Raw genomic sequence first — 15,853 nt, 5'->3', positions numbered from 1 at the left:
ATCGTGAACAAGGACTCCCAAATCCCTTTGTGCTTCTGATTTCCTAAGCATTTTCCCATTTAGAAAAAGGCTATGCCTCCATTCTTCCCACCAAAGTGCATAATCTCACACTTTTCCACATTGTATTCCATCTGCTACTTCTTTGCCCACTCTCTTAGCCTGTCCAAATCCTTCTGCAACCACCCCCCGCTTCCTCAATACTACCTGTCCCTCTGCATATATTTGTACCATCTGCAAATGTAGGAACAGTGCCCTCAGTCCCTTCTTCCAGATCATTAACGTATGTTGTGAAACGTTATGGTCCCAACATCGACCCCTGAGGCACACCACTAGTCACTGACTGCAATCCTGAAAAAGACCCCTTAATCCCCACTCTCTGCCTTCTGCCAGTCAGCCAATCCTCTATCCGTGCCAGTATCTTACCCTTAACACCAATGGGCTCTTAACTTATTTAACAGCCTCCTATACAGCACCTTGTCAAAGGCTTTCTGTAAAACTAAATAGATCATGTCCACTGGTTCTTCTTTGTCTAACTTCCTCAAAGAACTCTAATAGATTTGTCAGATATGACCTTCCCTTGACAAAGCCGTGCTGACACTCTCCTAATTTATCATGCACTTCCAAGTACTCCGCAATCTCATCTTTAATAATGGCCAAGATTTTCCACCTGCGCCGACTAGGATGCAAAATTCCGTGAGAAGCCAAAAGCAAGAACCTCGTCGCCGGGATCTCGTGACATGATCATTCCTGCTCCGTCCTCCCACCCCCCATCATTGGTAGAATGTGGTTCCCACCCAGCAATGTCGGGGGACCACATTTAAATACATTTAAATCTCATTAGCGGTCTTCCCTGCTGTATCACACTCCGACATTGGGATTTCCAACAGGTCTGCTGTAATGTGAGCCAGGCGAAGAAACCATGTAGGAGGTCCACAAGTACAGCCCCCAGGATGGAGAGGGACATGCCTGGACACTGGCCCTTGACACGAGTGCCGGAGGACTTCCTCTGGGGAACACGATGGGGAGGTTCCCCTTGTTCATAGGAAGTGTTCCCTGTGTCCTTGGGAGAGCAGGAGTTGGGTTTCCCTGGGTCCTTGTGGGTGGTCTCCGTGTCCATGGAAGGGGGTTCTGTATTTTTTAAATATTTAGTACTGGAGATCAGTTAAGCCTTTAAAAAGGGCACCCCGGGGTGACATGTGACGCAGTGGTTAGCACTGGGATTGCGAGGCTGAGGACCCGGGTTCGAATCCCGGCCCTGTGTCACTGTCCGTGTGGAGTTTGCACATTCTCCCCATGTCTGCGCGGGTTTCACCCCCACAACCCAAAGATGTGCAGGTTAGGTGGATTGGCCACGCTAAATTGCCCCTGTATTGGAAAAAAAATAATTGGGTACTCTAAATATTTTTTTTAAAATTTTTTTAAAAAAGGGCGCCCCTATCTCTGGAAGGCCGACGTTGCCCACTGAGTGGGCTTGACGGTGTGGGACTTGCCTCCAGCATTTCCTTCTTCTCAGTGAGAAAATATGGTGAGAAAAGCGGCTGTGCAGCATGTATGTTGTACACTCCTTTTCTCGCCTGAGCCAGCACTTTGAAAAAACCTGGAAACTTCCGCCCAATGTCTCTGCAGAAAGATCTGACAGTGAAGTAGTTTCCTCACTAGGGCAGCACGCTTAACGTGCTATTGTGTGGGGCTTAATGATGCAGATCCTTTGCAGGGATCTTCCATATTTTGGTTATGAGCTGCATAGTAGATCTGACATCAATACAAGATTCTTTGACATCGCTAACCACTGACTCCCCAGTCACCTCTACTGACTGGGGTTCTGGCTCCACGGTACAGTGCAACTCTGGGGCTTATTCCACTATTCATAGTTGATCTAATCGTGGCCTCAATATTACATTCCTGTCTGCCGCCCATAACTCTCGACTCCCAGGTAGATCAAAAACCTTTTTCACACTGTCTTTACTGCTCTCTCGGGTAGAGAATTCCAAAGATCAACACGCCTCAGAGAAGAATTTCCAACTTATTTCTGTTTTAAGTAGGAGGTCCCTTATTTTTGTCCCCTAGTTTATAGACCCATAGAATCCCTGTAGTGCAGAATGAGGCCATTCTGCCCATCAAGTCTGCACTGACCGTTCGAACGAGCTCCCCGCCGAGGCCCACTCCCCTGTCCTTGCCCCGTAACCCCACCTAACCTGCACATCTTTGGACTGTTGGAGGAAACTCGAGGTCCTGGAGAAAACCCACGCAGACACGGGGAGAATGTGCAAACTCCACACAGTCACCCAAGGTCAGAATCGAACCCGGGTCGCTGGCGCTATGAGGCAGCAGTGCTAACACTGTGCCACTGTTCTGCTCAAACCTTCCTTTTAAGCCAACCCCTTCATCCCAGGAATAAAACAAGTGAACCACTTTAAACTACCTCCAGTGCAAGTATATTTCTCCTTAAAGATGGACAACAGAACGGTACACAGTGCTCCCCATGTGGTCTCACCCATGCTTAGTATAGTTGTATCAAGACTTACCTGCTTTTATACTCTATCCTCTTTATCAATTTTTTTTCAAATAAATTTAGAGTACCCAATTATTTTTTTCCAATTAAGGGGCAATTTAGCCTGGCCAATCCACCTAAGCTGCACATCTTTGGGTTGTGGGGATGAACCCCTCTGCAGACACGGGGTGAATGTGCAAACTCCACACAGACAGTGACCTGGGGCCGGGATCCTATCCTGTTTATCTACAGCCCATGTACAGCTCTTTGAGAATTCTTTGGCCAGAATCTTTCGACCATCAAGCTGGTGGGATCTTCTGGTCCTGCCGATGTGAACAGAGATTTCAATGGCTCGGCCGCCCTGGCAGTGGGGAAACCTGTGGGGGAGGAGAGCTGGAAAATTCTGGTCCTTGTGTCCTCCCCACAACTTGCATTCCAACCTGTCTTCACATCGTCAGCAATTTTGGCTACACCGCACTTGGTCCCTTCGTCCAAGACATTACTAAACATTGTAAACAGTTGAGGTCCCAGCACTGATCCCTGTGGCACATTAGCTGTGCTTTCTAACCTGAAAGGAACCCATTTACCTGACTCTTTGTTCCCTGTCAATCAGCCAATCCTCTATCCATGTTGATACATTACCCTCAGCAGCATGAACGCTAATCTTGTGCAGTGGTCCCTTGATGAGCACCTTTTGGAAATCCAATTACACCACAATTACTGGTTTTCCTTTATCCACCCTGCTTGTTACATCCTCGGAGAATGCTATTGAATTTGTCGAACACAATTTCTCTCCAATAAAGCCCATGATAGCCCTGCGTGATTGGATTATGATTTTCTAAATGCCCTGTTACCACTTTCTGAATAATAGATTCCAGCATGTTCCCAATGACAGACATGAGACTAACTGGCCTCCAGTCTCTCTCCTGTCTTGAACAGTCTTGATGAAATAATTACTAAAATCAACAACAGCGTGGGAGGAAATCTATCACAGTCATGGGAGGGTTTTCCTCCCAGCTAATCACAAGGAAATCAGAGACACTTGCAACTTACTGCGGCTCTTTTTGAAGCATGTCCATCACAAGGGCTTTAAACTCAGTGCTGTAGTTATTAGCGATTGGAGCAAACTGCCCTTTCATGATCTTATTCACTACTGCTGGCAGGTTAGTACCTGTAAGAAAAAAAAGCAGAACGTGAGCTGTGTTGTGCCATTTATATTCCCAGCGCCGAGAAACATGACCGGTGTTTTGTCGTCGGCCAGGATACTCGAAGAACAACCCTTCTCTTCAAAAAGGTCCCAAGGGACATTTAGGCCGTAAACCTGCCTGCGAGTTAATCGGCGGCGTTGGGGGGCGTCAATGGGAAATCACATTGACAGCGGCGGGAACAGCTAAGCCTGCCGCCAGCGAACGGCGGACCGCCTCCTGCCATTGTGACTCACACGGCTGGAGGTCCGGGAACTCCGGCCCTTAATGCCGACTTGAAATGGCAGCACTTGGTTCAAGATATCAGCCAAAATACAGCAGCTCCATCCATGCATCACTCCCTCAGTCTCAGCCTGGCTTATCTGGTGAAGATATATGCAGTGGGACCTACAGCCCATCTGACTCGGAAGTGAGAATGCTACCAGATGATCAAGCTAGTGACAGAAGAATTAAAACACTAAAACACTGCACAAAAATGGAATAACAATGTTTTTTAAAAATCAGTACAATTCTACGACACTCAAGAGAATGAGCAGGTGGTGTACAAATGACAAGATGCTTTATCCTCCTATCTACACAATCATGTTGACAAAAAAATCCATTCTGATACTTAATAATAATCTTTATTAATGTCACAAGCAGGCTTACATTAACACTACAATAAAGTTACTATGAAAAGCCTCTAGTCGTCACATTCCGGCGCCTGTTCGGGTACACTGAGGGAGAATTCAGAATGTCCAATTCACCTAACAAGCACGTCTTTTGAAACATGTTGGAGGAAACCAGAGCATCCGGAGGAAACCCACGCAGGCACAGGGAGAACGTGCATACTCCGCACAGACAGTGACCCAAGCCGGGAATCGAACCTGGGACCCCGGCGCTGTGAAGCGACAGTGCTAACCACTTAAAATCCAGTACCAAAATATTAACAGATTCCATGTAATAAACCCCAGCTGATGCATGATTTCTTTTCCCATTTCCTTTGTTTGCATGGAGCTTACTCATCTCCAGCGGCCTAATAGGGGACACTAGCATCAAGAGTTTCAATGCAAGGGCTGGACAGGAAAGCATCCATATACTAACACATTCATTTTTATACCTTTCCATTCTTCAGGGTCTAACTGTTTCCAAAGAAGATGGCCAAAATATCTTTGCAAAAATTGATCCCATTCTGTAAGAACCATGTTTTAATTTACTGGAGACCATCTACATTAACGTAAATCATTTCCTCAAACGCTAATTAGCTATCACTTTTCCATGGATCTTACCTTCAAATGTGCGCTGGCGGCATGCCATCTCGTAAAGGATACAACCGAGCGACCAGATGTCTGATTTGTCATTGTAACATTTCCCCTCACAGATCTCCGGGGAGATGTAAAAGGGTGTACCTGCACAACATAAAATGTCCATTAGATGTACTCATGGAGTCTGTAACATTCAATTTATTGAGCGAACCCCTCATTCCCGGAAGTACACTAAGAAACAATTATTGATGCAATGGTCTCTACGGCTGGAATTCTCTGGTCGTCGGGATTCTCTGCTCTGCCCAGCAGCGTACCCCTGCCCACAGGTTTCCCGGCAGGATGGGGTGTCTTCAATGGGAAAAACCCATTGACAAGCGGCATGAGCAGGGAATCCCACCACCAGTAAACGGTGTGTCACCGAGAAACCCGCGGCTGGGGGAAAGGAGAATCTTGCCCTATATGTGCGCCTCCTCCAGCTTGCCTAAACTCTGTTACAGACAGTTACCCATATCTCTCGAGAGCTCAAGACACTGCAGGCCTTCAAGATGCTCCCCCGACCAACAAACGTTATTGGCAGTCTTGAGAATACACATTCCTCTCTGAACTCACCACCATGAACTGCAGCATATGTTGCATTCCGTGTGGTAAATCAGCCTTAATTACTACCATCATAGCCCCATTCCATCTATACTGCCCGTTACCCTCACCTGCAAAGTATTTCTACTCATATCTGCTTATCTACTCTGATCCAAGACCAAATGCCCACATCTTACCCATTTCTCAGCATCTGTTCTAAAGTTAGTCGTACTCCGACATACCGCTGCACCTTTCCCTTTCCAATTGTTGGTCAAAGCAAATCTCACCTAATATAGTATGTGCTTCACTGCCTGTCATCATCACCTTGGCCACCCCAAAATCACCAAGTTTCACTTCGCCTTCTTTTGTGAGGAAGAGGTTTGCAGTCTTGAGATCTCGGTGCAATACGCTGTGTTCGTGGAGGTAACAAATCGCTGCCACCATCTGGTGAAAGAGGTTCAGGATTTGGTGCTCTTCTAATTCTCGGTCCTGCAACATGAATACCAGCAGCTCAGGCAGCTGTGTGACACACCCTCCAATTCAGCGTGGTGAAAGCATCCTTGCCGCAAATTAAAGGACGCCACACCTTAAGGGATTTGCCAATCAAGAAACTTCAGTCTCCTTCGATTGGAGAATATCACAGGAAACACATTCCGACCCCTCAGTAAAAAGCCACAGTCACTTTGATCAATTCAACATCGTCCGGTCCTTGCCACTAACACTTTACAGGTGGCATTTCAGGATGAATTTGTGGAGGAATTAGCCAAAGGGACCAGCGGAGAATGGGCTGGGGTTTTCAGAAGACATCAAACTCGGCTCCATATAAAATGCATTGTGGTGTAATTAGCTGGATTAGATTCAGAAACTGTTGGGAAATGGACAGGGCTTGGTGCAGGGGACAATTTGCTTCATTCTGCATCCTTTGCTCTGGACACAGTTTAACAACAGGAAGAAGGGAGGCCTGGTGGCGCCGAGGACCCGGGTTCGATCCCGGCCCCGGGTCACTTTCCATGTGGAGTTTGCACATTCTCCCTGGGTCTGCGTGGGTTACACCCCCACAAGCCAAAGGTGTGCAGGGTAGGTGGATTGGCCACGCTAAACTGCCCTTAATTGGATTTTTAAAAAAAAGTCAACAGAAATAAGACAATTTTGTGCCACAGAAACGTCAAAGAGAGAGGAGGATTAATATTTCTGAGCTTTATCTGCTCAGCTGTCTTACCTTTGCTGAAATCTTTCATCATGACGACTTGTGATATGAGCAAATATTCCGGCTGTTCTCTAAAATAAAGATCACCTGGCATTTGACTCTTTGGTTGGAATTTTCCAAAACGCCCCCCTCCCCCTCCCTCGGCTGGACTGTAAGATCCCGTCGGCATGGAGGGCTGGAAAGTTCCAGTTTAGAGAAGACAATTCAGGTTCCAGCAATGTTTCCGGACCGCAGAATCAATTACCATCACTCATTGTATGTATGTCATGATATTATTCGAAAAGGAACAGAACTAAAGCTCCTTCTCATCCACAAAAGCCTCCTTAAACAATTTACTATTGGAAATATCACCCCCTCCCCCTCACCCACCAAATATACCCATTTAAATTACCTGCTGTGCCAGGTACTGTGCCAATGTACCTCCATCGGCGTATTCCATCTCAATCATTAACACTCCATCCTCTTCAAAGCTGTCGTAGTAATTGATTATGTTGGGGTGGTCTAACATTGAGAGCACCTTCACCTATAGCAGAGGAGAGGCAAAGAATAACGCAATGCGAGGAACTCTACACATTGACTCCCATAAAACCAGAGAGTCAGGGACTGCACATATTCACCCACAAGGAGCCACTGAATCAGGAGTTCTACACACTTACCCGAACAAAACCACGTGATCAACAGCTGTACCCACGCAGCCACACTAAATCATGGGTTCAAATAAATATTGTATTAACACAATGTACTGAGTTTTACCAGCTTTGTTGTGGCAGGCTTGGAGGCTGGGAAATATCGGGAGTGTTACAATCCCAGTTGATGTTATTACTGGACGGGAAGGTCGCAGTGTGGAACCTTGGCACAAAAGACCGTAACCTTTCGGTTTTTTTCCGATAATATGGATGAACAGAGTTATAGGACTGCCAATTAGCTTTTAACAACAGACAAAAAACATTTTGCAAACAAATGGTCGCAGATTTTAAGGATACACAGCTTACAAAATATATCTTAAGCTATGATGTTCTCAGTAAACAAACACAATCTCTGTAAACCAACAGGTCAACTGAGGTCAGACACACCCCACTCTGAACTCGAGAGGCAGATGCCACCCAATTGAGCTTCTGTGGATTTATCGTCAAATCCCCCCCCCCCCCCCCCCCCCCGCATGATTATCACATGATTGTTTCCAACGTTCACTCTGAAAAAGATAAACCTTAGAATCCTCCAAACAAGGCTTTCCTCAGCTGTTTTGAGCGAGGATCCACTTCCAGGATTTCCAACTCTCCTTTCAGCCCCCCCTGCATTGAATTGCCATGTGTATTCAAGCTTGCACACAATCTCTCAGGTATGCAGCCATTCCAATAGACCACTGCTGCTTCACAGGCTGTACCAAGGTCACCAGGTTTAGGATTGCTGCCAAGTCTCCACAGCTCTGATTGGGCCGGCAGCAACAGAAAATCAATAATGGAAGTGAGAGATGAGGCGACCGATTAGCAGGATAACCAGGATAAGGTTGCATCAAGAGGTGGCACGGTGGCACAGTGGTTAGCACTACTTCCTCACGGCGCCGAGGACCCGGGTTTGATTCAGGCCCCGTGTCACTGTCCATGCGGAGTTTGCACATTCTCCCCGTGTGTGCGTGGGTCTCACCCCCACAACTCAAAAAGATGTGCAGAATAGGTGAATTGGCTACGCTAAATTGCCCCTTAATTGGGAAAAAAAAATTGGGTCCTCTAAATTTAAAACAAAATGAAGGTTGCATCATCTATGTAATCCTTGGAATCTTTACAGTCACAGAAGGAGGCTATTTGGCCTATCGAGTCTGCACTGACCCTCTGACGGAGCACCCAAGCTAGGCCCACTCCCTTTGCCCCCTGTAACCCCACCTAACCTGCACATCTTTGGACTGTGGGAGGAAACCGGAGGAAACCCACACAGACACGGGCAGAACATGCAAACTCCACACAGGCACTCTGCTGCTAAGTATGGAGTCTGGATCCCAATCAGACTTAAATTGAGGGTCCCAAAGCTGTGAGAAAATCTAACTTCCATACTGGCTGTGGTTTAGTTGGCAGCACTCTCACATCTGAGTCAGGGGGTTGTGGGTTCAGGCTCCACTCCAGAACTTCAGCACAAAAGTCAAAAAACTGCCCCCCTCATGCAGTACGAGTGAAGGCTGCTCTGTCGGAGCTGCAGGGAGGAATTCTCCGCTGGCGGGATGCTCAGTCACGCCGGCAGCGCAACCCATCCCCTGGGTTTCCTGCTGGTGTGGAATGGCCACAATGGGTAATCCCATTGGCCGGCAGCGGGAAAGGAGAATCCTGCTGCCAGTGGCGCCGTGCCGCCGAGGAACACGTGGCTGGGGTGGCGAAGAATTCACCCGCCACCTTTTGGAAGCGACGTTCTACTGAGGCTCTAACTGCCCTCTCACACGGACGTAAGAGATCATTTGGCACTATTCCAAAGAAGAGCAGGGGAGTTCTCCCCAGTGTCCTGGCCAATCTTATTCCTCAATCAGCGTCACATGGACAGATTATCTGGGCATTACCACCTTGCTGTATGTGGGAGCTTGCTTTGTGCAAATTGACAGCTTCCTGTATTACTACAGTTATAACATTTACAATTTCAACACTACTTCATTGGCTGTAAAGCACTTTGGGACGCCCGATGGGTCTTGAAAGGTGCTATATAAATGCAAGTCTTCATTTTATTAACAGCATGCCCGTTATCCCAGTGACTCTGTAGCTGCATATGACACAGCTAGTCAGACACACCAGTTAAACACAAACCTCGTTCATTGCTCTCTGCCTCTCGATGTGGTTCAGCTCATGCATATTGATTTCTTTCAATATGACCAGTGAATCATCATCTTTCTTCCGATAGAGAACTGCTGTGCCGTAGGCTCCTGCCAGGAAAAGAACACGGGCTCTGATCAAATATTTGCTGCCCGTCATAGAAATTTCAATCTTCACACAACTCATGCCACATTTATTTCCGCTTACCATGTGAAGCATTTCAGTAATGTTGGTGTGATTGGCACAAGGGCAAAATCACACACACGCCCCCGCTGTCATGACTATATATCATGGTGTCCATCAGATCCCACCACATGGCTGGCCAGCAAACTGAAAAACCCAACGCTGTGATAGAGGTTAAACAGGCTGGAGCATTTCACCTGAAGACAAGGTGTGGTTTATCCTTGAGGAGGTGCAGGGGAGCTTTACCAGAATGGTTCGCGTTAAAGGATTTTAGTTACAAAAGAAGCTGGGGTTGTTCTCTTTGGAGCAAAGGAGATTGAGGGGAGAAGTGTTAACGGTGTAGAAGGTTGATAGGTCTAGATATGTTAGACAAAGAAAAGCTGTTCCAATTAGCTGATGGTACAAGACTCTTGGGAGGTCTTGTGGTGCAATGGGTCCCATCCCTGCCTCTGAGCCAGAAGTTCCTGGTTCGATCCCAACCCCAGGACTTGACGGCCAAGGAATTTGCCTTCACAAAGCAGCCAAACATGTTGAGTATGAACCTGCCAAATGCCAACAACACACACCATTGTGGTTCAGCTCATGCATATTGATCTAGGGGCTGTTTAGCACAGGGCTAAATCGCTGGCTTGGAAAGCAGACCAAGGCAGGCCAGCAGCACGGTTCAATTCCCGTACCAGCCTCCCCGAACAGGCGCCGGAATGTGGCGACTAGGGGCTTTTCACAGTAACTTCATTTGAAGCCTACTTGTGACAATAAGCGATTTTCATTTTCATTTAATTGGTAGTTGGCGAGAGTGGGAGAAACGGGGCGGCATGATGGCGTAGTGGTGCCGAGGTCCCAGGTTTGATCCCGGCCCCCGGTCACTGTCTGGGTGGAGTTTGCGCATTCTCCCCGTGTCTGCGTGGGTCTCACCCCCACAACCCAAATTGTGCAGGGCAGGTGGATTGGCCATGCTAAAACTGTCCCTGAATTGGAAATGCTTAAAAAAAAAGAGTTTGAGAAACAACTGATCAGCCATGCTTGATGTAGAGTAGTGCCCTTCAAGCTACAAGCCTCTGGCGACAGGCCCAGTGACCTGTTCCAGGAAAAACTAGATATTGAACCAGATGATTGTCTGCCTTGCGCACCACTAGGTGCTGAAAGAGAAACAACAGCAGCAACAAGGACTCTGGGACACAGATTAAATGTTTTGGGCAAGGGGATGTGAGGAAAAACTTTTTATGCAGTGACTCAATGTCCATGAGGGTGGTGGAAGTGGGGATGGTGAATGATTTCAAAAGGAAATTGGTTGGGCACTTGAGGTGAATAAACTTGCAGAGCGCTACGGGAATAGAATGGTGGAGAGGGAATGATCAGGTTTCTCGACAGAGAGCTTGGCATTAACCTGACTGGCTGAATACAAACATGTACATTAAGGGCTGGAGTAGGCCATTCAGCCCCTCGAGCCTGCTCCACCATTCAATAAAATTATGGCTCATCTGATTGTGGCCTCAACTCCACATTCCGCCTATCCCAAGATAAACTTTGGCTCCCTTGTTGGTAAAGAATCTATCAACCTCTGCCTTAAAATTATTCACTGGCCCTGCCACTGTTCTCGGGAGAAGAGACTTTAATCTTTAATCGACATGTAGATCGGGCGAACAAAATTAGCAACAATACTGTGGTGGATGAGTTCCTGGAGTGCGTATGTGATAGCTTATTCAGACCACTATGTCGAGGAACCAACTAGGAGACATGGGCCGGGATTCTCCCCTACCCGGCGGTGCGGGGGGTTCTGGCGTAATGGAGTGGCGGGAACCACTCCGGCGTCGGGCCGCCACAAAGGTGCGGAATTCTCCACACCTTTATGGGCCAAGCCTTCACCTTGAGGGGCTAGGCCCGTGCCGGAGTGGTTTCCGCTCCGCAGACTGGCGGGAAAGGCCTTTGGCGCCACGCCAGCCAAGGCCGAAAGGTCTTCGCCGGGCGACGCATGCGCGGGAGAGTCAGCGGCCGCTCACGGCATCCCCGCGCATGCGCAGGGGAAGGGGTCTCTTTCGCCTCCGCCATAGTCTTCTTGTCTTCTTCAATGCCAGGAGCATCCAGAATAAGGTGGGTGAACTTGCGGCATGGGTTGGTACATGGGACTTCGATGTTGTGGCCATTTTGGAGACATGGATAGAGCAGGCAGGGACAGGAATGGTTGTTGCAGGTGCTGGGGTTTAGATATTTCAGTAAGCTCAGGGAAGGTGGTAAAAGAGGGGGAGGGGTGGCATTTTTAGTCAAGGACAGTATTAAGGTGGCAGAAAGGATGTTTGATGAGGACTCGTCTACTGAGGTAGTATGGGCTGAGGTTAGAAACAGGAAAGGAGAGGTCACCCTGTTAGGGGTTTTCTATAGGCCTCCGAAAAGTTCCAGAGATGTAGAGGAAAATATTGCAAAGATGATTCTGGATAGGAGCGAAGGCAACAGGGTAGTTGTTGTGGGGGACTTTAACTTTCCAAATATTGACTGGAAAAGATATAGTTTGAGTACTTTAAATGGGTCAGTTTTTGTCCAATGTGTGCAGGAGGGTTTCCTGACACAGTATGTAGATAGGCCAACGAGATGCGAGGCCATTTTGGATTTGGTACTGGGTAATGAACCAGGGCAGGTGTTAGATTTGGAGGTAGGTGAGCACTTTGGTGATAGTGACCACAACAATTCGATTACGTTTACTTCAGTGATGGAAAGGGATAGGTATATACCGCAGGGCAAAAGTTATATCTGGGGGAAAGGCAATTATGATGCGATGAGGCAAGACTTAGGATGCATCAGATGGAGAGGAAAACTGCAGGGGATGGGCACAATGGAAATGTGGAGCTTGTTCAAGGAACAGCTACTGCGTGTCCTTGATAAGTATGTACCTGTCAGGCAGGGAGGAAGTGGTCGAGCAAGGGAACCGTGGTTTACTAAAGCAGTCAAAACATTTGTCAAGAGGAAGAAGGAGGCTTATGTAAAGATGAGACATGAAGGTTCAGTTAGGGCACTCGAGAGTTACAAGTTAGCTAGGAAGGACCTAAAGAGAGAGTTAAGAAGAGCCAGGAGGGGACATGAGAAGTCTTTGGCAGGTAGGATCAAGGATAACCCTAAAGCTTTCTATCGGTATGTCAGGAATAGAGCAATGACTGGGGTAAGAGTAGGGCCAGTCAAGGACAGTAGTGTGAAGTTGTGCGTGGAGTCCGAGGAGATAGGAGAGGTGCTAAAAGAATATTTTTCGTCAGTATTCACACAGGAAAAAGACAATGTTGTCGAGGAGAATACTGAGATTCAGGCTACTAGACTAGAAAGGCTTGAGGTTCATAAGGAGGAGGTGTTAACAATTCTGGAAAGTGTGAAAATAGATAAGTCCCCTGGGCCGGATGGGATTTATCCTAGGATTCTCTGGGAAGCTAGGGAGGAGATTGCTGAGCCTTTGGTTTTGATCTTTAAGTCATCTTTGTCGATAGGAATAGTGCCAGAAGACTGGAGGGTAGCAAATGTTGTCCCCTTGTTCAAGAAGGGAAGTAGAGACAACCCCGATAACTATCGACCTGTGAGCCTTACTTCTGTTGTGGGCAAAATCTTGGAAAGGTTTATAAGAGATAGGATGTATAATCATCTGGAAAGGAATAATTTGATTAGAGATAGTCAACACGGTTTTGTGAAGGGTAGGTCGTGCCTCACAAACCTTATTGAGTTCTTTGAGAAGGTGACCAAACAGGTGGATGAGGGTAAAGCAGTTGATGTGGTGTATATGGATTTCAGTAAAGCGTTTGATAAGGTTCCCCACGGTAGGCTACTGCAGAAAATACAGAGGCATGGGATTCAGGGTGATTTAGCAGTTTGGATCAGAAATTGGCTAGCTGGAAGAAGACTAAGGGTGGTGGTTGATGGAAAATGTTCTGACTGGAGTCCAGTTACTAGTGGTGTACCACAAGGATCTGTTTTGGGGCCACTGCTGTTTGTCATTTTTATAAATGACCTGGAGGGCGTAGAAGGATGGGTGAGTAAATTTGCAGATGACACTAAAGTCGGTGGAGTTGTGGACAGTGTGGAAGGATGTTACAAGTTACAGAGGGACATAGATAAGCTGCAGCGCTGGGCTGAGAGGTTGCAAATGGAGTTTAATGCAGAAAAGTGTGAGGTGATTCATTTTGGAAGGAATAACAGGAAGACAGAGTACTGGACTAATGGTAAGATTCTTGGCAGTGTGGATGAGCAGAGAGATCTCGGTGTCCATGTACATAGATCCCTGAAATTTGCCACCCAGGTTGAGAGGGTTGTTAAGAAGGCATACGGTGTGTTAGCTTTTATTGGTAGAGGGATTGAGTTTCGGAGCCATGTGGTCATGTTGCTGCTGTACAAAACTCTGGTGCGGCCGCATTTGGAGTATTGCGTGCAATTCTGGTCGTCGCATTATAGGAAGGATGCGGAAGCATTGTAAAGTGTGCAGAGGAGATTTACCAGAATGTTGCCTGGTATGGAGGGAAGATCTTATGAGGAAAGGCTGAGGGACTTGAGGCTGTTTTTTTTAGAGAGAAGAAGGTTAAGAGGTGACTTAATTGGGGCATACAAGATGATCAGAGGATTGGATAGGGTGGAGAGTGAGAGCCTTTTTCCTTGGATGGTGATGTCTAGCACGAGGGGACATAGCTTTAAATTGAGGGGAGATAGATATAGGACAGATGCCAGAGGTAGGTTCTTTACTCAGAGAGTAGTAAGGGCGTGGAATGCCCTGCCTGCAACAGTAGTGGACTCGCCAACACTAAGGGCATTTAAATGGTCATTGGATAGACATATGGATGACAAGGGAATAGTGTAGATGGGCTTTAGACTGGTTTCACAGGTCGGCGCAACGTCGAGGGGTGAAGGGCCTGTACTGTGCTGTAATATTCTATGTTCTAGTGAAGACCATGGCGAAGGCGGAAGAAAAAGAGTGCCCCCATGGCACAGTCCCGCCCGCAGATCGGTGGGCCCCGATCGCAGGCGTGGCCACCGTGGGGGCATCCCCGGGGCCAGATTGCCCCGCGCCTCCCCCCCAGGACCCCGGAGCCTGCCCGCGCTGCCTTGCCCCACCGTTCAAAAGGAGGTTTAATCCACGCCGGCGGGCGAGGGTTGACAGCGGCGATTCCCGCCAACCGGCACGGCGCGATTCCCGCCCCTGCTGAATCACTGGTGGCGGAGAATTCGGGACACGGCGGGGGCGGGATTCACGCCAGCTCCCGGCGATTCTCTGACCTGGTGGGAGGTCGGAGAATCGTGCCGACGCACTCCATGATTTAGTATTATGCAATGAGAGGGGGTTAATTAACCTTGCTGAGCGGGATCCTTCAGGAAACAGTGACCATAACATGCTGGAATTCTTAATTAGGATGGAAAGTGAAAAAGCCCGATCAGAAACTAGGGTCCCATATCTAAACAAAGGAAATTACTAAGGTATGAGGTGTGAATTGGCTAAGATGGACTGGGAAACTTCATGAAAAGGCATGACAGTGGACAGGCAATGGCTAATATTTAAGGAACACGTATATGCCTTGCAACAGTTATACCTTCCTTCTGACACAAAACCACATCAAGAAAAGCGCCCCAAAAATGGCTGACTAAAGAAATTAAGACATGTATTAGATCCTAACACGAGTCATACAAAGTTGCTAGAAAAAGTAGCAAGAGCAAGCCTGAGGATTGGGAGCAGTTCAGAATTCAGCAAAGGAGGACCAAGGGATTGATTAAGAGGGAAAAATAAATGGGCAGCATGGAGGCGCAGTGGTTAGCACTGCTGCCTCCTGGTGCCGAGGTCCCAGGTTCGATCCTGACCATGGGTCACTGTCCGTGTGGCGTTTGCACATTCTCCCCGCGTTTGCGTGGGTCTCACCCCACAACCCCCCCAAAAAAGATGTGCAGGATAGGTGAATTGGCCATGCTTAATTGCCCCTTAATTGGAAAAAATGAATTGGGTACTCTAAATTTATTTATTTTTATAACAGAGAACAATAGAATATGAGAGTAACTTACAAGTAACTTAAAAGCAGATTGTAATAGCTTCTATAAATATATAACAAGAAAAAGGATTAGTGAAGATAAATGTAGGTCCCTTACAGTCCGAAACAGGAGAATTTATAATAGCGAACAAGGAAATGGCAGAACAATAAAATATGGAT

General features: G+C 47.4%; 1 protein-coding gene across 1 annotated transcript in view; it reads right to left on the bottom strand.

The window, feature by feature from the left end:
* The window catches only part of LOC140387466 (uncharacterized), a 193,172-nt gene that overhangs the window by 134,107 nt on the left and 43,212 nt on the right, over positions 1 to 15,853 (bottom strand). The window contains exons 4-8 of the mRNA XM_072470585.1: positions 9,507 to 9,622; positions 7,115 to 7,246; positions 5,804 to 6,005; positions 4,965 to 5,084; positions 3,545 to 3,662 (exon numbers count right to left, since the gene is read on the bottom strand). Coding sequence (XP_072326686.1) covers positions 3,545 to 3,662; positions 4,965 to 5,084; positions 5,804 to 6,005; positions 7,115 to 7,246; positions 9,507 to 9,622 — 688 coding nt within the window. The remainder of the gene's footprint in view (positions 1 to 3,544; positions 3,663 to 4,964; positions 5,085 to 5,803; positions 6,006 to 7,114; positions 7,247 to 9,506; positions 9,623 to 15,853) is intronic.

Source organism: Scyliorhinus torazame, chromosome 12 (assembly GCF_047496885.1).
Source record: "Scyliorhinus torazame isolate Kashiwa2021f chromosome 12, sScyTor2.1, whole genome shotgun sequence".
NCBI lineage: Eukaryota > Metazoa > Chordata > Chondrichthyes > Carcharhiniformes > Scyliorhinidae > Scyliorhinus > Scyliorhinus torazame.
The sequence above is the reverse complement of the archived record's forward strand: the minus strand, read 5'-3'. Positions and strand labels throughout refer to the sequence as shown.